The sequence below is a fragment of the Carassius carassius genome, chromosome 36 (assembly GCF_963082965.1).
Source record: "Carassius carassius chromosome 36, fCarCar2.1, whole genome shotgun sequence".
Classification (NCBI taxonomy): domain Eukaryota; kingdom Metazoa; phylum Chordata; class Actinopteri; order Cypriniformes; family Cyprinidae; genus Carassius; species Carassius carassius.
In genome coordinates, this window is record NC_081790.1 from 3,270,508 (window position 1) to 3,297,526 (window position 27,019).

The window sequence follows — 27,019 nt, forward strand, 5'->3', positions numbered from 1 at the left end:
GAATATTGTTGCAGCTGTGCTATAATCTTTATACTGGTAGCTATAGTGTTGCAGTTTTGAACAAAGAATATTAGTAAATTGCAGTTCTGAACAAACTATTGGTATATTCTTGCAGCTAGGTCAATAAATTATTAAAACACATTTTCGCACTCATGGCTGATTATTTGAAGTTAAAGTGTTCAAACTTTATGATAATTTAATGTTTTTTTTCTCAACTTTCCACAATATTTATGTAAAACATCTTATTAAACATTAAAAGCTGAAGAAAATACAGAAAATCTCAGTTACATCTCAATTACAGCAAAAAACTGTATTTTTGAATTACGGAAAATTACCGTTACTTAATGTGCCCGTTATTTAACGGTATTTTTCCGGCACCCCAGCTGCCTGAATTTTACCGTTTTTTTACGGGATTTTTTTTTTACAGTGTATCTATAATCTATGTATCTATATATGTATTTATCTATAATATATGTATTTATATATGTATCTATAATCTATCTATATATGTATCTATCTATAATATATGTATTTATATATGTATCTGTAATCTATCTATATATGTATCTATCTATTAATCTAGCTGTCTATATATATTTATATCTATGTATCTATTAATGTGTCACTATATGTATACTCTGTCTGTCTCTAGCCTCTCAGTCAATGTGTTGTGTAAATTTAAATGTAAGTCTAAATTTGTCACGGTTCGTGAATGCACCGTCTCCAGCTGTAGTCATGTTATGTCATGTTGATTGGTTCATGTGGGTGTTGCCACTGATCGCCTGATCAGCGGCAGGTGCATCTCATTCCAACCGCCTATTTAACGCCCTGTCTTTCGTCTCCTGTTTGTCAGATCGTTGTTTGAGGTCCTCGTGTCGATGTCTGTTCGTGCTCCTGTGTTCCTGTCTTTGCTCAGTGTCCTGCTTCAGTCTTCATTGGATATTCACAGTCATTCACGGATTATCGCCGCCGATCACCGGTCTACCATCACCGCCATCACTACCAACGCACTCAAACCACCTACCCACCTGTCTGTGCTGCCATCGTGGTTCCTGCATCACTCACCAGCATTCATCCATCACTACTCCTGTCAATAAACTACCTTTACTTGCATCTGCCTCCTGTCCTCCATTGTTAGCGTCACAGAACGATCTGACCAACATGGAGGCAGCGAGTAATCAACCCTCCTCCCTCGAAGCTTTCCTCAGCGCCAGTGTTCGGAGGATGGACTCCCAGGAGCGGACTCTTAACGACACTGGTCGCGCGGTTCAGGCTTTAGTGACGCAGGTGTCCGAGCTCACCCAACAGTTCCAGCTATTACAAGCTCCCACTGCGCCACTCACACCGCCTGTTCCACCAGCACCATCGGAGGCCCCCTCCCAGCCGGAACCACGCCTCCCGATTCCGGAAGCGTACTCAGGTGAACCCGACTATTGTAGAGCTTTCCTTAACCGTTGTGATATGCATTTTGCCCTCCAGCCTAGAACGTTCGCCAGTGAGAGGGCCAAGGTGGCCTTCGTCCTGACCCTGCTCTCTGGGAGGGCGGCATTGTGGGGAACAGCGGTGTGGGAGAACCAGGACCCATGCTGCGCCTCGTTCCAGGCGCTCTCCGCCGAGATGAGACGGGTCTTTGATCGGGCCGCCGCAGGACGGGAGGCGGCCAGGAGGCTGGCGGAGTTACGCCAGCACGAGAGATCCGGACTACTCCATCGAGTTCCGGACCCTGGCGGCGGAGTGCCATTGGAACGAGGAGGCGCAGTGGGACATGTTCCTGCATGGGCTGGCTGACCGCGTCCAGAGGGAGATCTACGCCCTGGACCTTCCCCCGTCGTTCGATGGACTCATTGAGCTGGCCCTTCGGGTCGACGCACGTCTGGCACGGATGGAGAGGAGGGGGCTACTCAACACCCCATCCAGGGGACCGGCAGACGTGCGGTTCAGCGGCGGGGACGTGGCCAGCCCCGTCTACGATCACGAGCCCATGCAGGTAGGGCGAGCTCGGCTTTCCCGGGAAGAGAAGGAGAGGCGGAGGTCCCTGGGCCTTTGCCTTTACTGCGGGGGAGCCGGACATCAAGCCCACGCCTGTCCGGTAAAAGGCCAGGCCCGGTAGTACGTATGAGGCTACTATCGGGTGGGATCTCCGCCGAGAAGACCTCATCATCATCATCATCATCACCATCATCTTCTACGCTCCTCCCAGTATGGCTGCGGTGGTCAGCACAGACACATCACTGTCAGGCACTACTGGATTCCGGGGCAGAAGGTAACTTCATGGACAGCACATTAGCCCACAAGCTCCACATCACCCTCAGACCTCTTCCGCACCACATCACGGTTCACGCCCTCACTGGTCAGCAACTTCCCACCATATCATACATCACTGAAGACATTACACTCATCACCTCTGGCAATCACTCCGAAACCATCTCTTTTCACATCCTTGACTCTCCCCTGGCACCCATTGTCCTCGGACACCCTTGGCTCCTCCTCCACAACCCTAGCATTGACTGGCTCTCTAACTCCGTTTTGTCTTGGTGTAAAAGGTGTCATGAGTCTTGTCTAGTGTCTGCCTGTCCATCTGTGTCTGTGTTGCAGGAGGAGGCGGTGGATTTGTCTAACGTGCCTGCTGAGTACCTCCATCTGAAGGAAGTGTTGAGTAAGTCTCGGGCTGCTTCTCTTCCTCCGCATCGTCCTTACGACTGTGCCATAGATTTACTATCAGGTAAGTCTCCGCCTAAGGGCAAACTCTATTCACTTTCTGTTCCAGAGAGGGAGGCTATGGAGAAATATATTTCTGATTCTCTAGCTTCCAAATTCATCCGCCCTTCCTCTTCTCCTGCGGGGGCGGGGTTCTTTTTTGTGGGAAAGAAGGACGGATCTCTGCGACCTTGTATTGATTACCGGGGACTGAACAACATCACGGTAAAGAATACTTATCCTTTGCCGTTGATGTCTTCGGCCTTCGAGAGGTTGCAGGGAGCGTCAATTTTCACAAAACTGGACTTACGCAATGCGTATCATTTGGTTCGGATCAGGGAGGGGGATGAATGGAAGACCGCTTTTAACACCCCCAGAGGGCACTTTGAATACTTGGTTATGCCCTTTGGGCTCTCCAACTCCCCAGCGGTCTTCCAGGCACTCGTCAACGACGTGCTGCGAGATATGATCGATCAGTTCATTTATGTCTACCTGGACGACATTGATTTTTTCCTCTTCTCTCCAGGAACATGTGCAGCACGTCCAACGAGTGCTTCAGAGGTTGCTAGAGAATGGGCTTTTTGTCAAGGCGGAGAAATGCGAATTTCATGCACAGTCAATTCCATTTTTGGGGTATATCGTGTCGACTGAGGGAATACGCATGGATCCCGAGAAGGTTAAGGCTGTGGTAGAATGGCCAAGCCCAGATTCCCGTAAGGCCCTATAGAGGTTTCTGGGGTTCGCTAACTTCTACCGGCGTTTTATTCGCAACTTCAGCCAACTAGCCGCACCTCTGACCGCCTTGACCTCCGCCAAGACTGCGTTCAGGTGGTCGGACACAGCTCAGGCTGTGTTCGCCAAACTGAAGAGCCGTTTCATTTCAGCCCCTATTCTGATTACCCCTGACCCTACACGTCAGTTCGTGGTGGAGGTCGACGCATCAGAGGTGGGGGTAGGAGCGGTGTTATCTCAACGTTCTCCCTTAGACGACAAGGTCCACCCTTGCGCGTATTTTTCATATCGTTTATCTCCGGCAGAACGAAATTACGATATTGGTAACCGAGAATTGTTGGCAGTTAAGATGGCATTGGAGGAATGGCGACACTGGTTAGAGGGATCGGGGGTTCCTTTTATAGTATGGACTGACCACAAGAATTTAGAGTACATTAGCACCGCCAAGAGGTTGAACTCCAGGCAGGCTCGGTGGGCACTTTTTTTCGGACGTTTTGACTTTACTATCTCGTACCGCCCGGGTTCCAAGAATATCAAACCCGATTCTTTGTCGCGTATTTTTGACCATTCCGAACGCCCGTCCACTCCCGAGTGTATTTTTCCTGAGACATTAGTGGTCTCCACTCTCACATGGGAGATCGAATCGAAGGTCAGAACAGCCTTAGAAGGGGTAACGCCTCCGCCCGGGTGTCCACCGAACCGTTTATTTGTGCCGGAGGGATTAAGGTCCAACGTTATCCAGTGGGGACATTGCTCGAATGTAGCTTGCCATCCAGGGGTTAACCGTACTAGATTTTTAGTCAAGCAACGATTCTGGTGGCCACTTATGGCTCGCGACATTCACAGTTTTGTTTTGGCTTGCTCGGTTTGTGCCACTGGTAAGACTTCCAATCGGCCCCCTGATGGGTTACTCCAACCGCTGCCGGTTCCTTCGAGACCCTGGTCCCACATCGCTCTAGATTTTATTACCGCCCTCCCGCCCTCCCAGGGCAACACGGTAGTTTTAACCGTGGTGGACCGGTTCTCGAAGGCGGCCCACTTTATTCCCTTGCCCAAATTACCTTCAGCCAAGGAGACAGCGTTGACCGTCGTAGACCACATCTTTCGTTTACATGGCCTCCCGATAGATGTGGTTTCCGACAGGGGACCCCAATTTGTGGCTAAGTTTTGGCAAGAATTCTGTAGACTACTGGGAGCGACTGTAAGTCTGTCCTCAGGGTTTCACCCCCAGAGCAATGGTCAAACCGAGAGAGCCAACCAAGATTTGGAAAGGGTGTTGCGATGTTTGGTCTCCAAGAATCCTTCCTCCTGGAGCCAACAATTGTCTATGGTGGAGTACGCCCACAATACCTTACCAGTATCAGCTACAGGCCTATCTCCTTTTGAGTGTAGTGTAGGTTACCAGCCACCTATTTTTCCTAGTATGGAATCCGAAGTTGCGGTCCCCTCCGCTCACGCCTTCGTCCAGAGGTGCCACCGCACTTGGACCAGAGCCCGTGAGACTCTACTCCAAGTGGGGGCGCGCAACAAGGCCAAGGCCGATCGCCACCGGTCTAGGCCTCCCGTATACGTCGTGGGTCAAAAGGTGTGGCTTTCAACCAAGAATATTCCTCTCCGGTCCGTATCTAATAAATTGGCTCCCAAATTTATTGGCCTGTTTACTGTCACCAAGATCATTAGTCCGGTGGCAGTCCGCCTTAAACTCCCTCCTACGTACAGGAGAATTCATCCCGCCTTTCATGTGTCCAAAATCAAGCCCGTATTTCATTCTCCCATTAATCCGCCTACCCCGGTCCCTCCCCCGCCGCGTCTCGTAGATTGGGAGACCACCTATTTGGTAAATCGTATTCTGGACTCTAGAAGGAGGGGACGCGGATTTCAGTACTTGGTGGACTGGGAGGGTTACGGTCCGGAGGAGAGAAGTTGGGTACCTGCTAGGGACAACCTGGATCACTCCCTTATCGATGATTACAATCGACAGGTAAGAGATTCTGGGGACGCCAGGAGGCGTCCTTAGGAGGAGGGGTACTGTCACGGTTCGTGAATGCACCGTCTCCAGCTGTAGTCATGTTATGTCATGTTGATTGGTTCATGTGGGTGTTGCCACTGATCGCCTGATCAGCGGCAGGTGCATCTCATTCCCACCGCCTATTTAACGCCCTGTCTTTCGTCTCCTGTTTGTCAGATCGTTGTTTGAGGTCCTCGTGTCGATGTCTGTTCGTGCTCCTGTGTTCCTGTCTTTGCTCAGTGTCCTGCTTCAGTCTTCATTGGATATTCACAGTCATTCACGGATTATCACCGCCGATCACCGATCTACCATCACCGCCATCGCTACCAACGAACTCAAACCACCTACCCACCTGTCTGTGCTGCCATCGTGGTTCCTGCGTCACTCACCAGCATTCATCCATCACTACTCCTGTCAATAAACTACCTTTACTTGCATCTGCCTCCTGTCCTCCATTGTTAGCGTCACAAAATTGCCTATAACTAATCAAATCGCACTATGTCACTATATCACCAAAAATCCGCTATCTCAAAGTCAAACTCCTCTCACAAAAACCCACGAGGTCAAAATGCGTTTATTTCACTTTTATACAGATGTGCGATTGTGTGGTCTGTTCCCGACCGTTCCAATCAAACGCTGATTCGGCGGACCACACCTGATGAAACAATTAGTGAAACACTTCGAGGCTTCGTTTGGTCATAGTCACGTGACATGGGTGTTTCGAATCACGCTTCGGATCAGTGTTTCGACACATCTGCGCTTCGGGATCTCGCAAAGCTTCGGAACGACTGTTTCGCTTCAGCCATCCTTAGTACACACAGCTTCAATGGAGGGACTGAGAGCTCTCGGACTAAATCTAAAATACCTTAAACTGTGTTCCCAAGATTAACGGAGGTCTTACGGGTTTGGAACAACATGAGGGTGTTATTAATGACATAATTTAGATTTTTGGGTGAACTAACCCTTTAATGTGGCGCTGAGCATGCTGGGAGAGGTAGTGCAGCACGTTCAGCTCTTCTCGTGTAATGAATTTTGTTTCTGTGCTGATTGTGGTGTTGTGTTTGTAGATTGAGAAGAGGAAGGAGCCGGTGGTGGTCTCTGAGGACACTCAGGCACTGAAGTGAGCAGAAACACTCCCGTGAGGTTTACAGTGTACTGTGGGTTTGAGCTCGATCTTGTCTGATGCTCTTTCTCTGTGCTTTCAGGTCTTTGCGGATGTTCTCGATGAAGAACTACTTCTATGTGTTGATCTCTCAGGCTGTTCGCTGTCTGAAGGATCCTTCAGTTTTGCCCAGAGACAAACAGAGACTCAAAAAGGAGCTCAGCTCAGAGCTGGTGAGTCCTTCATTGAGCTTAAGATATATTAAATTATTTTATCAAATGAACTTTATTGCCAATCATGAAATAAAATTTTTGAACTTAAAATATTTAATTAAAAAAAAACTGCTTTTAAGTTTTGTAACATTCTCATAACTGTAAGACTTAAATCATCCTGTCTGCAAAGTGTTTTTTTCCCCACAGATTCCAGATTCCTGTATTTTAATATTTTATTTGTATTTATTGACTTTTATTTTTCCTTGTTATGAGCAGTACGCCAATAAATTAAAGTATATATGTAGTAAGCCACAATGAAAAATATGAAATTAGATTATTATATCTTTTTATTTTGGGGTGAAATATGACCTTAACCAGTTTTTTGACACATTTGCTTGACTCACCCAAATATTTTCATGTTTTCTTTCAGAGTACGTTGTTGTCGTCATGACTCTCCGGCCAGCGGGCTGCTTCCCTCACTGCAAACCAAACCACCTACACCAGGATCCAAGGCCACGCCGGAGGGCCAGGGGCCCTTTGTCCAGCTGGTCCAAGCCTTCGTTCGGCTCGTCCAGCGCTAGACGCACACATCCCGCTCTGATCAGAGCTCCTAACTAAACACTGATTCACAGATCTGAATCACAGTCAAAGGGAAACTCCAGCACAGTGAATCCGTTTCAGTGATTCTGGCCTCGACTTCGGTGAGCCTGTTTGGTGCCAAAGCTCACCACGGGACCTGGACTGCACAAAGGGCCTTTTTTTTTTTATTTAAAGGCAGTTACCTTTTTTCCCCTCATAAAAATACAGAAGGTCCTACAGCAGCTGATAAAAACTGTCAAAATACATTTAAAAGTTTTTGTAATTACATGTATATAATTAAAACATATTTGTCATGATTGTATGCCATAGCTGTTTGTATGAAACTTTTCTATGTCCCAGTTACCATGAGGTATAAACTGAGGGGAGTAAAGCTGAACACAGTCCAGCTTGTTGAATGGACATTAATACCTGTGCTAGAAAATGATGAAATAAAAATATATTTATATTTTTATAAAAGAAATTATGAATATATTTATAAAATATATTTTTAGAATTTGATTTTTTTTGTGTGTGACATTTTTACATTAACTGTAGGAAAACAAAAACAATGTGTCTGTTCTCTAATTTCTATTTTTTTTAATGCATAAAACCTTATTTGGTGTTCATTTCTGAAGATTATATATTTATAATAAATGTCACTGAAATTATTTTAAATGTGCTGAGGTGGTTAATTATATTTTAAATGCTAAGGTTCTGAGCTTAATGCTGATGCATGACTTTATATAGCTAAAAACTAAGTTTTATTTACAGTAATATGTTCTGACATTCTACATAAACATAAGTACATTTAATGTTTTGAAATGTATAAACTTTTAAAAACAAACATGCGCAACAGTAAGCAATAGTGTAATTATAAATCTATACAAACCTTGTTTAAAAAAATAATTCTTGAGGCTGGCTAATGTCTTTTACATTCATATGTTGCTTGTTTCACTCATGCATGAGAACACTTGTTTTGGTTAAATGTGTAATTTATTAAAAAGTAATATACAGTAAATTTAGTGCTCTGATATTATGGATGTCATTATAGAAAAGGATCATTCATTCACATTCAGCCTTGATTTGTTTAAAATGTCCAATAAAAATATTTTCATAGGCAAATTTAATAGGCTTACTAATGAAAAACTTTAAATGAAAAATTGAGTGAATAAGAAACCTTGCTAAAAAAGATTTTTAAAGTTTCTCCACTCATTTCGACAGTATAAATATATAGCAAATATATATTAAAATCTAACTGATGTCTTAAGCCTTGCTGTAAAGGTTGAGTAGTTGTATAAAATCTAATGCAGATTAGTTCATTATCATTCAAACCGGTTTACCATGAAAGCAGAGAGACTGTTTTATGAGGGTTTATACATTTACTTTAAACACAGTCTGCTACATTAAACCATGCGCTCATTTAATGTACATGTACCACTTGTTTACATCAAAATATTCCTTAAGCGGGATAATGCGGCATCACAGGAGACCAGCAGTGAACATGAGACTGTCTATAACCAGTATAAAACTAAAGCTCAAAGTATTTACAGGAGAAAATCTCTTCCGCTATTAAAAAACATTCCCTTTTACACGGTTAAATGCTCACTGTATATGTGCAAATACCAGTATGTGCACACCTTCGGTGTGACATCAGCGTACCTCAAAAAAAAAAAAAAGAGTAATAAATTAAGAACGCAGATTACAAGAGAAAACCATGTTAGGAATCAGCAGTCCTGATCTGGAGTCAGTGTGAAGTTTCTAACAGATGCAGTGGGAGGAGTTTTCACTGCAGACTGAGCCTCTGCCTGAACCCTGATGAGGACAGGCCACGCCCCCTGTCTGCTGATTGGTCACTGGCCATTCAGTGGGACGTCCTGCAGGGACACAATCAGGTAAAACTATCAGAGATGTGTTGAGAGCCAAATGATCAAGCAAATCCATGCAGATTATCTCAAGCCTGAATTAAAACCCTTCAGACGGGCCACTGGGGTTTAAACAACTGCAAGCAAAAATAAATAAAAATACAAAATAAAAGAAAGAGCAGTGAACATGCAGTGATTGTCAAACAAAGAAACAGATCTGCTTCTGAAAGCACACAAATGCACAAGCTGTCATTAAACTAACCTTCCACCTGCAGACCCTTCAGCCCAAAAACATTCAGAGAGTTAGACTGAAAGACAGGTGAATAAACCACAGCGGCAGAGCATTAATATCACCAAGACAGGAAAGAGAGAAAATATGTCCAGATAAATGTCCTTTACAAAAAACGTTATATAAAAAATAAATGTCATACTAAGTCCACAGTATTGTCTTGTGATTATTATTATTATTATTTTTTTATATGACAATAAATTTATTCTGACATCCAAAAAAGTTTATCACTGAATTTTCAGCATCATTATTCCAGTTTTCAATGTCACATGATCTTTCAGAAATCATTTAAATATGCTGATGTGCTGCTGAAGGAAACAGTTGTGCTGCTTCATATTTCTGTGGAAGGCTCGATACACGTCCCAGGTTGAAGAGTCTGGCTTGCTCTACTGGACTGAATGCATGTAAAAGAACACAAGGGTAAACGCACCTCCAGGTTTCCTCTGGCTCTCTTCAGCACGCCGTGAGTCAGAGACACTGCAGAAACACGGCACACACATCAGTGTTGGTTGACTCTGCATGAGCGCGCGCGCGTGTGTGTGTGTGTGTGTGCTGCTCTTACGCTGGTCAATGATGACGCGCTCCATTCCCTCTTTCAGCTGGTTGGAGGATCTGAGACGTTTGACAGCTCCGCTCAACATCCGCTCCTGCTGAGACAGACGAGTCTTCAGACGACTGATCTCACTCTTCAGCAGCTCCTCCTGATGACACACACACACACACACACACGGGACACAATTAGCACAATACTGATGGCAATGGTTTAATAACAAGGTTTCACGTAATCACTGAATTAGAAGTTATTGTGAGTGCATTATATATTATTTGTATCAGGGTTTATTTCTTAGTGAAAGAATTTGATTCCACTGCATTTTTATGTATCAGTCGCAAAGCTTCACAATGCATTCATTTCATCGCTGATTGTTTTAGTTTATATTACATATATACTATAATGCAATGGGAGGCGATTTTTATTTCACTGCAACAAACTTTCAATTCTATTTTAATTCAATTACATTAATTTTACACCTTTAGTCACATTTTAAAGTACTATTTATCTAATGGTAAGAACACTCCCCAATGTATTTAATTATTTTACAATATATTTAATTTAGTCACCTGTATTTAATTAGGTGTGTTTTTTTTACAAATACATGCAAATTTCATTTTAATTAAAGGTAATTTATTTCACACCTTATTTAGTCACTCTTTATTATGTTTCTGGTCACTATTGTATTTTTATTTAATGATAGGAACACTTCAACATGTATTTCTTTATTTCATCTTACACAGAATTAAGTATTACTATACTACATTACAAGATGTATTTTATTTCACACAAGTAAACAATCAAATTGATAAAAATGAACTTGATTATACAAAGTCAACATTGTTTTTTGATGTTTTTTTTTTTGCCTATATGCCAACAGTTAAGTGAAGTTTATTTTCCTGAAAAGTATTTTATTTCACATAAATATGTTTCACACTTATTGATGGTCACATTTTGTTATATTTTTCGCAAAATGAAAGGAACATTTCATGATGCATTTAATGTCAGTTAGCTTCCTTCATTAGTCTTAAGTCATGGGTGTGTTCACCAAACAACCAAATAATGGATGACCTTAGCACACGCGTGGTTTTGTTTACAATTTCTGAACTAGCGGACTTTCCTGGTGTGAATGCACCCTATATTTAAGCTTTATCTAAATAAAACCTCATGTTACCTGTCGAGTGTGTGTGGCGTCTCCTGAGGGCAGTGAGACTCTCCAGAGCAGTTTGAGAAGTCGAGCAGCTTCCTCCAGAACCTGCTGCATGGTGTTCACACTGCCAGAGACGCTCTTCAGCTGCTCCACAGCCTGACACACACCACAGGAAACACATTCAGTGCTGAAACATGACCCTGACACACACAAGACTGACTGAGTGAGTGAGTGTGTGTTCTCACCCGGCCGCAGTCGTGTATCTGTGTGTCCAGATCTGCAGTGAGTCTCTTGGCTTCAGTGATCTGCTTGCGCAGGGCGTTGTAGTCCTCGATCAGACCCAGAACGTGACGCCCGTGTCTGTCCGCCCACAGCCGGTGACCCGGGACCAGCCGGGACGGAGCGTGAGAACCAGAGTCCACCGAGCTAGCGCTGTCTGAACACACACACACACACACACACACACACACACACACGTGGAAATGACCTTTTTTAGGGTTTAAGAGCAAACTTTACAAAAATAACACTTTTAACCAAAGTGACTTACAAAGTAAAAGACGTTCATAAAGAAAACTCACACCTATTTTTAGAACCACAAAGATTTTGTGATATTATTCTCAATTAAACATTAATAGCAATCTCATTACTATAATGCAATGTTTTCAGTTTTATTCTTTTATTTCGATAAAAGAAGATTATTTAATTACATTCTCTACTGTAATAGCATTTTTATTTTACTAAAAGAAAATGTATAATAATGTATATGAACAATATCTAATAACAATGGCTGACAATGACAACCATACATAGTATATAATTTATATATGTACCATGGGCAGCACTGGATGTGTCTCTATGTGAGCGAAGAACATCTGATTTACCAGCTTCATCTGAGAATAAGAAAAGAAAAGAATGAAATGTCAAAACACTGACCAAAAAGAACAAGAAAGATCAAAAGAAAGATCAATTGAAAAAATGAAATAAAACAAAAAAGAATAAAAGAACGAACAGAAGAACAAAAGGGAAAGGAAAGATTGAAAGAAAGGAAAAAAAGAGAACCAACGAGCGAAAGAAAATCAACCAAAAGAACAAACGATAGACCAAAAAAAACAAGAACGACAGAAAGAGAGAACCACAAAAGAAAGAATTTTTTTTTTAAAAGAATGACAGAAAAAATGGAAAAGAAAACACAAACGAAAAATAGATTGAAAGAATGACAGAACAATAGAAAGACTGAAACAAGAAAACTAAAGAAAAAAATTTATGAAAAAAAAACTAAAAAAAAGAACAAAAAAATACAATAATTTTGTCTATTGCTTTAATGATTGTTTTCTTGAATCTGTCTCAATACTATTACTAGTATTTACTGAAGACTTTATTTGTTACATTGGTTTAAATATCACTGTAACCTCTCCGATTTAATGCTTTAACAACATTGCCCACTAATAATTGTTTATTACTGTGCGTGTGTACCTGTTGTGGGCAGCAGGTAGTTGATGTTGATGGTTGATCTGGGGTCGCTGCGGGTCAGCAGCTGTTGTTCTAGTCTCTGTCTCAGTGTGCTGTTGATCTGGATGCTTCTCTCCAGCTGAACACGCAGCTGTCTGATCTCAGCCAACAGCTCGCTCAGATCCGCCGCTGAACCGCTCTCAGATCCAAAGCCACGGCCCTCACCTGAACACACACACAGATATCAGTGGTGTCTCAGACCTTCCTCGACAGTGTGTGTGTGTGTGTGTGAACGCACCCGTGTGAGTGTGTGTGGAGTTCTTCATCTGCTCATGCACCTGCAGCTCCACACGCACAGACTGCAAGAGCTGCTGGGTATCACACAACTGCTGCCTTTGATGACTGTTCTCACACTGCAACCTGAAACACACACACACACACACACACACAGTGCATGCTCAAAATAACTTTCTTATGTTGTCCTCACTGGTTGCATGCAAAACTAACATACAGTGCAACAGCAACCATGTTCGATGTCAAACAAATTGTTGGATTCTTTTTATTTGAATCAGTCACACCAATTTGCAAATTAGTCTGAATCAAATAGATTTGAATTTGTCGGACAACCAACTCACTGAATGAGTGCAAGCAATAACTGCATTAAAACAATTAACCGCTTACTCAATGAGTCAAAATGATTCTTGCATTAACATTTAACTTCTACTTAACTAAATCAGTCACAATTATTGCATTAACTGACTTAATGAATTGGCCAAAATGCTTACTGCTTAACCAAAATGTCACAAAGATTACTGCATCAACAAATAAAATGCGGATTGAATCAGTCAGAATGCTAATTCATTAACTCGCTCACTCATTGAACAACTGTCTCACAGAATCAAATACTGCATTAAAAACTGTATGACTCACTGAATCAGTCAGAAAGATCACTGCATTTAAAACTGAATCACTCACTGAATCAGTCAGAGCAATTAATACTTTAATAACTGAATCAGTCAGAAAGATTACGACAATCATTACATAAAATAATTTACTGAATCACTCGGAACAATTATAGTCACTAAATAGGCCTACTGCATTAAATAAAATAACTTAATTGGATTAAATCAAAATGCTTAATGCATTAGAAACTGAATCAATTACTGAATCAACAACTGAATCACTTACTGATTCAGTTCCAAATCTCACTGTATTAACAACTGAACCACTCGGAAAATCAAATCAGACTCAAAACTGGCATTTAGCAGGTGAGAAATGCTGTGAGCTCAAATGTTTGTAAGCTTTAAAACCATTTAAATATGAACTGGTTCCTAGTTAAAGATACTCGTTTGTAAATCTAAATGGAGATGTAGGAAACACTGATGTGCAACAACTAAAAAATTCAGGGACGACATAATGAGTGTGTGTTTGTAACATGAAACTCATTAGACAATTACACATTTACCTCCTGGATTACAAATAATTGCAATAATTAAAGCAACTTAGACATAGTTAAACATAGGCGAATGACACATGATACACAAACACACACATTACATGATACCAGATCACCGTGTGCATCTGCAGCTGATCTATTTTTTAAGACACACACTTTCCTGTAGATGGATGTGCCGTATATGTGTTACCTGTACAGGTTGTCCTGTAGTTGTGCTTTCTCCTGTTTCAGTGTTTCACACTCTTTTCTGCTCAGCTCTAGTTTAGCAGTTCGTCGAGCCAAAGTCTCCCTCAGGCGGTCGTTCTCCTTCTGTTTATCTGTTTAAAACACACACATAACTGTGACAACAGCCAACAGATCACATCTAGAAAGTAGTTTTAACAGTATAGAGCCCATGTTACCTCGAGCTCCTTGGTTGAGCTGCTCTTTGAGTGTGTGGTTTTGGGTGAGGAGGAAGTGAAGTTCACTGCTGATGTGAGTCTGATCCTCAGAACCAGTGATGAAGATGTTGGTGGCTGTCGATCACATAAACAAACTCACTCACATATTTAGTGATCTGAAGAACGGTGTACACCACATAAAACATGAAATTAATGCATACGAGTTTGCGTGTTCACCTGAGTCTTTTTCAGCTTCCTGTAACTTTCTTTCTAACTGTTCTCGGAGTCTCTCGTTGGTTCTAATCGTCTCTTCAAGACGCAGACGCAACGCTCGGATCTCCTGCAGGTGCTCAGCTAACAGATCTAAGAGAGAAAGAAAGAAAATAAGTATGTGGATGAAGTCAATGCTGCAGCTACCTGCATACTATAACGCTATAACGTTATATCTCTGTGACTCCACCTGAGCTGATGGTCTTGCTCGCTGACGTGTTCTGCTGCTCCGCCTGCTTGTCTCCGGTCTGGCTCTGTGGTTTGTGCTTCAGGACAGATCGAGTAAGGTCCAGCTCACTGCAAAGTGTAGCGTTTAGTTCCTCGCTGCTTCTCAGCTGCTCCTGCAGACGGCTATTCTCCCTCTGTAGCATTCGGACACTCCCCTCTCCATCATCATCCACGCCCCCTTCGACAGAAACCAGCCGTGAATCTGAAAATGCATCGCCATTGGTTGCCTTCACCCCTGCAAGAAACGACAAGAAAGATTTGTTTACAACTGCATACAGAAAAAGCACGTTCCGTTAATTAATTTTGCATGTACCTTGTGTTCTTAATTATTTTTGGTGAATTCTGAGCACAAAAACATTCTAATAGCATTTCAGCAATTTTGTCCATGTCTCCTTTGCCATCATTTAATTTTATTAAATTAAGTATGAGGTATATTAGACACATCAGCATTCAACAGTTTGGGGTCTCTTCTGCTCACCAATGCTGCATTTATTTAAATACAGCGTAAACAGTAATATTGTGAAATATTATTACCATTTAAAATAACAGTGGTCTATTTGGATATATTTTAAAATGTAATTTATTGGTGTGATCAAAGCTGAATATTCAGCATCATCAGTCCAGTCTTCAGTGTCACATGATCTTTCAGAAATCTACTTTACAAATACTATTTATGAAAGATAATGAAAACAACATTTTATGTATTTATAATAACATGCACTGTTGAACTAAGCACAATAAGGGGACACTTATTAATAAAGTAAACTGATCATTTGACTTTAGGTTGAGCTTAATGTCCTAAAACACAGTTTCAAATATTGCTACCAATTTATTAATTATATTGTTTAAATTTACATTTGGTTCAAAATTGTTTGGTAATTAAAGTTGAAATAAAATATAAACTTTAAACTAAAAATTTGAAAGGTTGCTTCAAAAACTAAATGAAATAAAATAAAGTACTATGCACCTAGCACTAAAATGGAAATAATAAAATTAAGCTAAATAGAAATATTAAAAATAAAAAAGCACATAAAAAATAGAATTTTAAACAATCTGAAAAGCACAGACAAAACAAAATATATATATTTTAAATATATATAATAAATAATATATATTTTAAATATTTAAATAGTACATAGTGCTAAAATACTGGTACAAACATCAACTTCTGCTACTTTAGCCAAACCTATAATTGAAGAAAGCAAGGCATCAGCAGGACTCAAACGCAGATCTGGCCACTGAAGCACTGGACACTTTTACCTTGCTCTTTGAAGTCTTTAAGCACTTTTCTCCATCTGCTACGAGAGACGGCGTTGTGGAGCACAATTTGTTCACTCATGTCCAGAGCCGAGCTACTGTTAACTTAGACCTGATCACACTATAACGTCAGATCTCAGGATAGTTTCAATCCAGTTTAGCACAGCTGTAGCATTCTAACAAAAATATATCCTTTCTAAATGACAATCCAGCATCACTTAACATCAGACACTGTCGCCTCTAAGAGCGTTAGGGCTAAATAACCTGCAAATATGCTGTAGCCCATCAGGTTTACTGAATACATCTCCAATCTCTTGATCTATTGTGTCCCAGATGCTGGGAAACCTGAACCAGGCCGACCTGAAGAGAGATCAGGAGTAACAAACTCCTTCTGTTTGCTAGTGTAGTGCTATGAGAGTTAATCCAGCATCTTGTGCCGATGCTTTTAGTTAAGAGCAAAATCTATCCATTTCCATGATACTAAACACTCAAATCATCAACACGCCGGCTCAGGGCTTTTAACGACTCTCAGGAGACAACAGAGCACACTGAATAATGCATCTGTAAGGGCTAGTAAGGGGACACCAGGCTCAGCTCCTGACATTTCACTACACGACTCAAATACTCAAGCCAACCGGACCAGAGATTAACGAAAATAGATAAACGCATATTTAATCAAGACAGAAAAAATGGTTTTACTAAAACACCTCAAAACACACAATCAGTGATAAATAATAAAACCGTTTTACTGTAATGTTGTAATTATGCATCACACCAACAAAAACAATTTAAAACTTAAAATTAGAAATGTAAATTAAACTTGCTATGGCAACAGACTAAAAGTACGAAAAAAAGTACGAAAATAAATATAAACTAAGTAGACTAAATAGCACATAACATTACTAAAATAAATACTTTTTTAAATATTAATAAATATGATAAGTTTTTAATAAAATAACAGTCACTATAATTACTAAAACAAAAATATAAGCTTAATAAAAAAAGTAGAGACAAAAGCACAAAAAAAATTACTAACATGAAAAAGTAAAAAAATAAAAGGTAATTGAAAATATGAATAAATATAAAATAACACTGAAAAAAAACATACAAAAATACGAAATACATATTTTAAACAATTAAAAAAACAAATCGAAAGATACTAAGACAAAAATACAAACCAATACTTCCAGTTAAAAATACTATTAAATAATGTAACTTAAGGCATAAGGCTTTTGTGGTACTAAGTGCCAAGACTCATCTCTCCAGGTCAAGAGGTCACTTGCAAATGAGCCCCATCTGAAGGTTTACTGGATGAATAATTCAACTTGATTTAAAAGGTGGCCCACCTTGAACTGAGATTACATTCATCTATAAGCAAGGAATCGGTTTCAGGCTGATAAAACATTGAAGAACTTTATTGGAGGGATGTTCACAAACATTCAGTTGTAATTTGGCATTCTGATGTTAGCTGAGATACAATTGGACACATTTAGAAACAAACACCTGATGAGGTGAGTGTTACCTGTGTGAGGTCTGTTGGGGGTCCGCCTGCGGACAGCAGGAGGGCTGTCGTGGAAGGAGGTGGTGCCATCGCTGGACAGCCTGTCACTCATCTCGGAGTCGGAGTGCTGGTGCATTCTGGGAACTTGCATTCGCAGTTGATGCTGCAGAGAATGAATGAGCCGGTCTTTCTCCTGTAGTTCTGCAGAGAGTCTGTCACACACACAAACAATTAGAGAGAGAACAAAACTATCAGAGCAACACGATAAATCAAATCAACAATACCACAACAACACACAAGATAACAGGGAAATTAGGAAGTAAAAGAGTAAGGCTACATCCCAAACCCTATACTTGTACTAGTCTAAAAATCAGACATGGACGCATGCTTTAAAAATCTCAAAAAAATAAACACTATCTCCCTTAAAGTTTTAACAGACAGGATTTTTTTTATGTTTGTTAAAGAAGTCTCTTCTGCTCACCGAGGCAAATTAACAGTAAACAAGTTTTTTTTCCTAGTTGAATATATTGTCAAATGTCATTTATTTCTGTGTTTTCAGCATCATTCCTCCAGTCTTCAGTGTCACATGATCCTTCAGAAATCATTCTGATATGCTGATTTTCTGTACAACAAACATTTATTATTATCACATTTGAAAGCAGTTCTGTTGCTTTATAGTTCTGCGGAAACATTTTATTTTTTAAGATTCTTTGAATATAAGGATCAAAAAGACAGCATTTATTTCAAATACAAGTTGTTGTTTTTTTTACATACATTTCTTTTGGAAAAAAAGTAGCAGTGTAATTTGTGACTCAATCGTTATCTTTCATACTATATAATATGGACAGTATAAGAATTGGGATGGAGCCTGAATCTGGGCATAAAGACTGTCACCCAAAGAGAAAACTCAACACAAAAACAAAACCTAAATGACTCTAAGAAAGACTTCCATTATAGAGGTAAGAAAGACACTGCACTGCACAAGGGCCCTTGCAGGCAGCACTCACAGGTCAATGTAATGCTGTGTGCTGATGGCAAGATTCTGGTTCTGCCTGCACAAATAAAGCATCTGTAGCTGCTTCTGTTCTCTGTCGCTCTCTATCTGAGAGCGCAGGTACTGCAGCTCCCCCCACACCCACTCACAATCGCTGTTGGGAGGAAGCCAAAGACTAAGCCATCAAACACCAGCTGGATTAATGACTAATAGTAGCTACAGACTACAGTGTACACTAGGGGTGGGCGATATTGACAAAAATGTTTATCTCAATATTTTTTTTCAATATCTCGATATCGATATTCATACGATAATTTTGCAATCCTTTAAAGAAATATGTGCAAATTGGTAAAGAAGGTCCAGTTGGTCTTTTGACTTGCTGCATTTGACCTATTGTTGTATAGAATTACTAGTACATAAAGATATGAGACAATATTGATTTAAACATGAACCAAGTTACTGTACTAAATATTTATTTTAATACAAGAACAGTGCTTTTTCAGTACAATATATGTACGTAATAAATTAACTTTGTGCTTTGCAAACAGTACTCTATTAGTAATAGACTAACAACAATGTGACTACCTCTTTGAAAAAAAAGTTGTGTTTTGCAAAATGTAAACATTAGAACACAACACAATATAACATCTTTGCACATTACATTAATATAAAAGATGAGGATAAAAAAAGACAAAAGGATCAAAATAAATAACACAGACACTGCTCTGTAGTACGACTCCGAGGTTCTGCTGGACCACAGATCGGAGGTTGTGGCATAATAGGTGACCTTCTGCAATTTATGGGACAGTGTTTGTCGACAAGACTTGAACAGTTTTGGAAGAGCAGTTTCACTGAAATATCTCCTTGAAAGCAGATTATATCTGGGATCTAAAGTCTGTAACATTTCTTGAAACCCATCCTTCTCGACTGATTGAATTGGCAACATAGACATTGCAATAAAACTTGTTACAGAGTTTGTAATCGTTTTCCACTTTTCGCTTTTTTTGTCATATGGTGTTTTCTTTGTGAATGTTTCTGCCAAGGTCTGTTGTGTCTGTTCTTTTTTTTTGTACCGTGTTTGTAGAAGCAGTGCTGTTTTGTTCAGCACGAAGCCTTTCATACTCTTCAAACTGTGTTTTGTGCGTTGTACGGAGATGATGGAAGAGGTTGATTGTGGCGCTCTGCTATACGGCGATCTGCATACAACAAATTCTACAGCTGGGCGACTTTTGTTGCTCGTCTTTTGTCGTCAAAACCAAACCATCTCCAGGCTAAAGAAGCTGACCCACGTCTCGCTGTTAGCTCTTCTGGCACTGGTTTTGAGGATGACTGTGTATTTTCACTTTCTTCGCTAATTTTTGTGTTGTTGCGCTCGAAGCTAGATAACAAGTGACTGAGTAACATACACGGCACACTGTAATGACGTAAGACGTCAGGGGCACTGAGGCATTATGGGCAGTTCACCATATTAAAGGGTTGGTTCACCCAAAAATGAAAATTATGTCATTAATAACTCACCCTCATGTCGTTCCAAACCAGTAAGAGCTCCATTTATCTTGGGAACATTGGGAATTTTAGATTTAGTCCGAGAGCTCTCAGTCCCTCCATTGAAGCTGTGTGTACGGTCTACTGTCCATGTCCAGAAAGGTGAGAAAAACATCATCAAAGTAGTTCATGTGACATCAGAGGGTCAGATAGAATTTTTTGAAGCATTGAAAATACATTTTGGTCCAAAAATAGCAAAAACTACAACTTTATTCAGCATTGTCTTCTCTTCCGTGTCTGTTGTGAGAGAGTTCAAAACAAAGCAGTTTGTGATATCCGGTTCGCGAACGAATCATTCAATGTAACCGGATCTTTTTGACCCAGTTCACCAAATCAAACTGAATCGTTTTAAATGGTTCACGTCTCCAATACGCATTAATCCACAAATGACTTAAGCTGTTAACTTTTTTAATGTGGCTGACTCTCCCTCTGAGTTAAAGCAAACCAATATTCCGGAGTAATTCATTTACTCAAACAGTACACTGACTGAACTGCTGTGAAGAGAGAACTGAAGATGAACACCGAGCCGAGCCAGATAACGAACGAACGATTGACTCAATCACGAGTCCAGAACCGTTTCTGTCAGACGCGTCCGATTCGAGAACCGAGGAGCTGATGATACTGCGCATGTGTGATTCAGCGTGAAGCAGACTGACACACAGAGCGTCTGAACCGAACTGATTCTTTTGGTGATTGATTCTGAACTGATTCTGTGCTAGTGTTATGAGACCAGGTAAATCGAAGGCTTGAATCAAGGGCAATCATCGCCAATGACGCCATTACGTCGAGCGCAAAAGAACCGGTGAACCGTTTTCTTCAACCGGTTTACTGAATCAAACTGTTCGAAAGAACTACTGGTGATCCGAAAACCGATGCAACCGGTTCTTGACTCGTGAACGAGTCATTATCTGGCTCGGCTCAGTGTTCATCTTCAGTTCTCTCTTCACAGCAGTTCAGTCAGTGTACTGTTTGAGTAAATGAATTACTCCAGGATATTGGTTTGCTTTAACTCAGAGGGAGTGTCAGCCACATTAAAAAAGTTAACAGCTTAAGTCATTTGTGGATTAATGCGTATTGGAGACGCGAACCGTTTGAAACGATTCAGTTCGATTTGGTGAACTGGTTCAAGAAGATCCGGTTACATCGAGTGATTCATTCGTGAACCGGATATCACAAACTGCTTTGTTTTGAACTCTCTCTCACAACAGACACAGAAGAGAAGACAATGCTGAATAAAGTCGTAGGTTTTGCTATTTTTGGACCAAAATGTATTTTCGATGCTTCAAAATGTTCTAACTGACCCTCTGATGTCACATGGACTACTTTGATGATGTTTTTCTTACCTTTCTGGACATGAACAGTAGACCGTACACACAGCTTCAATGGAGGGACTGAGAGCTCTCGGACTAAATCTAAAATATCTTAAACTGTGTTCCCAAGATAAAGAGAGGTCTTAAGGGTTTGGAACGACATGAGGGTGAGTCATTAATGACAGAATTTTCATTTTTGGGTGAACTAACGCTTTAATAAAAATGTTTTAGTTTGTACTAAAAAAAAATTTTTTCTAGAAGTTAAAAGAAGCCCTGTTCGTGTTCGGAGGCTATTCCGGTGGATCTCTTGGGAAAAATGCAATTTTCTAATGCAATCACGAAGCTCGCCACTTGAGGTCGCCACGTACATTTAAGAAAAACTTTTTAACTTCAGACTTCAGTTTTCTGCAAACAACGCATATTTTACCTTTTCTAGCAGCTATTTTATTAACCCTCTCAGGCTCAAATTAAGTTTTAGAAACTTAGTAACTTTAATAACCTTTAGTAAAGTTTTTAGTACTCCAGATACATAAAATATGTATCTGGAGTAATAAGGTTTTTAGTTTTTAACTGTTGCAAATCAGCAACGCCTGCCTTGAGAGGGTTAATCGTGCATCGGCTTTACTCTTTACGTTTTTGGATTGTTGCCTCAACTAAGAAACGTCATAACACAAAGGTAAGAACTCCATAGTTGTATTGCAAATTAGTTGCAGCTTACTCTCGTACAATTGAGGAACGATCGTGATTTTGTACAAAAAAAAAACAGTTAAACCCCTACATTCGCTACATATAATTGTTTAGAAGGTTATAGTGTGCGTTATTTGTTTTCTCTTTAACTTCCTTTAGCTCTTTTCATGTTTGGGAGGTCGGATTGTACAAATTATGAAATATTCGATATCCCAATTTTGCATATAGTCCAGACAACAATTTGGATATTATCGTCTAAACGATATATCGCCCACCCCTAGTGTACACCAGCATCACCATGTATACTAATGCGCTGTTCCATTACATTACTCCTCTATTACAAACTTGAAGATTTCAGTATTTGAAAGATCACGGTTAGGGCTGGGATAAACGATTATTTTTAAACGATTAATCTAGCGATTATTTTTTTCCGATGCATCGATTAATCTAACGATTAATTTTTTCAGACCGATTCGATTTCGATTATCTCCCCATTAATTGACTACTAACAATTTATACATGCTGATTTACATATTTGAATGAAAAAAACATGAATTCCTTAACATTGCAATATATGTTTATTGCTCTTAAAATTACAAAATAAAAGACTGACTAAGAATGCATTACTTTGCACTTGTATAGAGACAGCATTCAATAAAACCTTGAAGCCTTGAAAACACATAGCTTACTGAAACAAGTTTACTGAACACATAGGGCCTAGCTTACTGAAAAAAAGTTCTTCTTTCAGATGAAAATAACAACAACTTGATGTCTAGCATTCAATAAAAAGTTCACCCAAAATACTTGTTTAGAGCTATTGAAAGAATACAGTAACCAATGTAAACTTTAGGGCTTTAAGCTAATACAGAGAGTGCTTTTCCAAAAAATAAAAAATAAAAATTCACAGTGGGAGCCAGCAGCCTGTCATGGAGAAAAAAAAATCTCTGAATGCTCCACGTGAAACTTTGGCGTTGAGAAAGAGGGGGGGAGAGAGAGAGAGAGAGAGAGAGAGAGAGGGGGAGAGAGAGAGAGAGAGAGAGAGAGAGAGAGAGAGAGAGAGAGAGAGAGAGAGAGAGAGAGAGAGAGAGACAGCGCTCGTGTAGTTTGAAGACTGTGAGTGCGTGAGCGCGCGTGAAACTTTGGTGTTTCGCCCTTTTTCTAACGTGTTTAATGATTTTGATTCATATGCAAGAGGGAGAGAGAGAGTAAGAAGCGCTCGTGTTGTTTAAAGACTGTGAGTGTGCGCGCACAGCCGGGGCTCTCTCTCGTACGCGCCCTGTCAGGCGCAGCAGTCATTCTACACCACTCACCGATCAAATAAGGCTTTGATAGCCGCCAAAAAAAAAGATCAATGCAGAAAAACCCCTGGATTGGTTATATAACGTTGGACAGAATGTTGATCCGTCCATCGCGTATGTTCAGCGCACATAAGGTAAACGTTTTGCAAACGTTTTTTAGAGAAATAAAAACAGGTCGACGAATCGATACGCATATTTTGCGTCGATGTATTTTTTGCGTCGACGTCATCGATGACCTCGACGCGTTGTCCCAGCCCTAATCACGGTGCATCGTTCTTAGCAGATATGAAGCTGAAAGCTGTTCTCACCTGAGCTTCATCTCTGACTCCGCAACTTCTTCATTATCCATACCAGACCCTCCTGTAGAAACTAAATGATAACAGAAAACACATCCTTCAACAATGTAGTTTAGTTATGGCTATGTTCACAATAGAATACTACTGCCTCTGTTTCAGCTTTTCCCATGTCTAGCATTCTTCATTAGTGGTTTCGCAGTACTGGTGTATATTTACCCTGCTCCAGTTTCTCCAGCAGACTCAGGCTGTGATCCAGATGCTCTCTGAGCTGGGTTCCCTGAGCGGAGTGCATGTTATTAGGCTGAAGTAACTCCTCTAGAGCTTGTCTGAGCTCCAGCAGCTGTTTACGTTGTTCCACACCCAAACCACGAGACACACGGATCTGTTCCCGCAGCTCACACAACTCCCGGGCCTGAGACTGGACCAGAGACTCAATCCTGCAGAGAAAGAGAGCGAGAGGATGACGTTTAATAAAAAAGCCATAAGATGAAGGATACTGTTGTTGATGATGATCATGAAGATGGTGATGAAAGCCACCTGGAGGGAGAGCCTGCTTGGCTGCTTCTGTTCAGGGTCCTCTCTTTTTCTAGCTCAGTGCTCAGCTGGGAGATTTGAGCCTTCAGCATCTTTGTTTCCTCTTCCTCTTCACCTACTGTGTGGTCAGAGGTCACACTCAGGAGCTCAGATGACAAAGACTTCTTACGCAACTGCCTCTGGAGGTTCTGGATGACTTTGTGTTGTCCTTCGATCTGTGACCTGAGCTGCTGGATGTGCAGGGTAGGGTCTGTGTGAGGGTCAGAGGTTCGAGGGGAGCTCAAGCCAGGAGAGCTGGGGTACGAGGGGCTGGATGCAGTAGTGTCAGGTGAAAATCGGTCCTGGTTGCCCGTGAGGACAGGAGACAGAGCGGGAACCAACCGCAAAACACCGTCCACATCTGATAGTGACACCAAACACACAGAGGACAAAGAAAACATGAATATAAAGACATGTAAAGTTGGATTTAAGTTAATTACAGAAATGGTGGAAGGAGGTTACAGTTCTCAAGGATGCCAAATTAGTTACATTATTAAATCAAGGATGGATTGTTCATGCAGTGGAAGTGATGCAAACCATGTTAAAACAAACTCACCACGCACAAATACTGCTGACAAACACATAACCAATGTTAAAGGACAAGTGCACCCAAAACTTGTTTACCCTCCCTTGTGATTTTTACCAACAGGAAAAGAAAATAGCACCATCATTCTCTTAAACTTTGGTGTTAAGTGGGGTAAAAAGTTATACAAGTTTGGAATAGTGTGATTTAATGGAAGTATTTTCTAGGGGTGCACCGAAATTTCGGCCGCCGAAAATTTTCGACCGAAATGGCATTATCGGTTTCAGGCCGAAATAAAAAAAACAGCCGAAAACGTAAACCGAAAATGAATGTCACCCGCCCCTCCCATCCGTGCGCAAGCGCTTAGGTTTCACTCACGGTCGAGCTGTTATCACGCGTCTGCCTATCAAAGATTAAGCATGTCAAAGGGCTGTCACAATCAAAAAAAGCTTGTCACAAAAGCTGCACAATCGATCGGACCAACCAACACAAGTTACGAAAACAGGGAATCGATTTTAACGGCCTTCTCTCGGAGCGCGTCCAGCTCGTCAGCGAACGCGCGTCACACAGCAACTGCAGGTTCTGACACACACACACACACACACACACACACACACAGAGCCTATTAGTGCATAATATCAATGTAGCCTTCAGTAATGTGTATTCATTGATGTTATGGCAGTCCACATTGCTGACTTGTGCGCGTCTCAAGCGCCCTCTTTACGTTCGCCCTAATGCCTGTTTAGTTGTTGGTGGATTTGCCTATATTTGGCGTTGAAAAACGGATCAACGCCAAATATAGGCAATTTACTAACGATTCATTGAACACTTTGCCTATGTCTCAAAAATAGAACAGGATTTTTTTTTCACAAAAGTGACAGCCCTATACGAGAGGACACCAAAGTTGCAATATGTAACATTTGTTCTGCAAAAATCTCCAAAATTGTGGATTTTTTTTGCACAATTTTTAAAAAACTATTTTATTTGATGGAACATAAAACTTGAAGAATAATTATTATTTATATTTATTGTGAAAAATATTTTATGTTTTGTTATGTAACTGTTAATAAAAGTTTGATTATTATATTGTGATTTTTCAATTCAGATCCATTAAATCCAAGCAATATATATATACGTTTTTAAAAGAAGCCATTTTCGGCTTCAGTTTCGGTTTTCGGCCTAGTGCATCCTAAATTTTTGGTTTCGTTTTCGGCGCAGAATTTTCATTTCGGTGCATCACTAGTATTTTCAATTCTGGGTGAACTATCCCCTTAAATTACCCAAAGCATCACACCAGTTTATTATGATCATGCAGTCAGTAGCAGTTTGCATGGATCATCAACGGAGATGGGAGATTCTGAAACTGCCTTTCCATGCAGAAACCCTCACATGCAGACTTATTAAAAAGAAGTGTCTTTGCCCTGTCTACCTGTGCTACTGCCCTCCACCTCCGTCTCACTCCTTCCACTCGTTTCATACCCGAGGTCCTGTGCCTCCACTTGCACCCCTTTATCATCCCGTTCACTAGGGGGTGCTAGAGCAAACAGGCAGGGTTGAGAACAGTAGCCCCACCAGAAAAACAAGCAACATGCCTGTCGTAGTACCGCAATAAATCTGAATGGCACTTAATGCAGGTCAGTACTGTGCAACATGATATAAAGTACTTTTATAAAGTGAATATAAGAATAACTTTTTATATTGTAATTAATATTTTGAGAATGAAATCAAGTTCAAATGTATCAAATGTTTCAAAAACATCAGGAATGTTTTTTGTTAATCTCTCAATTTTCACTCTATTGTATTGCATTAAACGTTTTGAAACTACAGAGCTCTGATCTTGAAAAAAAGCATTTAAACACTTACTATGACATATTACTGGGAGGTATAGTCACATGTTACATTTTGTATAATTTTATGCAAGTATCTGCTAAACTGTTATAAAGATCTCACTTATTTGCAAGCTACCAGAAATTAATCTTTTTGGGCATTTAAATATAAACGGCTTCGAACTGTCGCAAGTATTAACTCCATATTCTCACTATTTAATACTATATGAGTTATAAAAGTCTGA

The 27,019-nt window shown here is 40.5% G+C and overlaps 1 protein-coding gene across 6 annotated transcripts in view; it reads right to left on the reverse strand.

Annotated features, from left to right (window-relative positions):
- Window positions 1-8,689: 8,689 nt before the first annotated feature.
- Window positions 8,690-27,019, reverse strand: part of LOC132116929 (CDK5 regulatory subunit-associated protein 2-like) — a 40,898-nt gene continuing 22,568 nt past the window's right edge. For 4 of the 6 annotated variants that reach the window (XM_059525835.1, XM_059525831.1, XM_059525830.1 and 1 more), the window contains 18 exons: window positions 26,378-26,482; window positions 24,390-24,786; window positions 24,069-24,289; window positions 23,865-23,925; window positions 17,744-17,934; window positions 14,927-15,199; window positions 14,704-14,829; window positions 14,488-14,601; window positions 14,277-14,403; window positions 12,929-13,050; window positions 12,655-12,855; window positions 12,012-12,071; window positions 11,427-11,617; window positions 11,206-11,337; window positions 10,044-10,182; window positions 9,912-9,958; window positions 9,455-9,500; window positions 8,690-9,204 (listed from right to left, as the gene is read on the reverse strand). In XM_059525835.1, coding sequence (XP_059381818.1) covers window positions 9,089-9,204; window positions 9,455-9,500; window positions 9,912-9,958; window positions 10,044-10,182; window positions 11,206-11,337; window positions 11,427-11,617; window positions 12,012-12,071; window positions 12,655-12,855; window positions 12,929-13,050; window positions 14,277-14,403; window positions 14,488-14,601; window positions 14,704-14,829; window positions 14,927-15,199; window positions 17,744-17,934; window positions 23,865-23,925; window positions 24,069-24,289; window positions 24,390-24,786; window positions 26,378-26,482 — 2,669 coding nt within the window. In that variant the 3' untranslated portion in view covers window positions 8,690-9,088. The remainder of the gene's footprint in view (window positions 9,205-9,454; window positions 9,501-9,911; window positions 9,959-10,043; window positions 10,183-11,205; window positions 11,338-11,426; window positions 11,618-12,011; window positions 12,072-12,654; window positions 12,856-12,928; window positions 13,051-14,276; window positions 14,404-14,487; window positions 14,602-14,703; window positions 14,830-14,926; window positions 15,200-17,743; window positions 17,935-23,864; window positions 23,926-24,068; window positions 24,290-24,389; window positions 24,787-26,377; window positions 26,483-27,019) is intronic. The other 2 variants (XM_059525833.1, XM_059525834.1) reach the window with 2 other exon arrangements.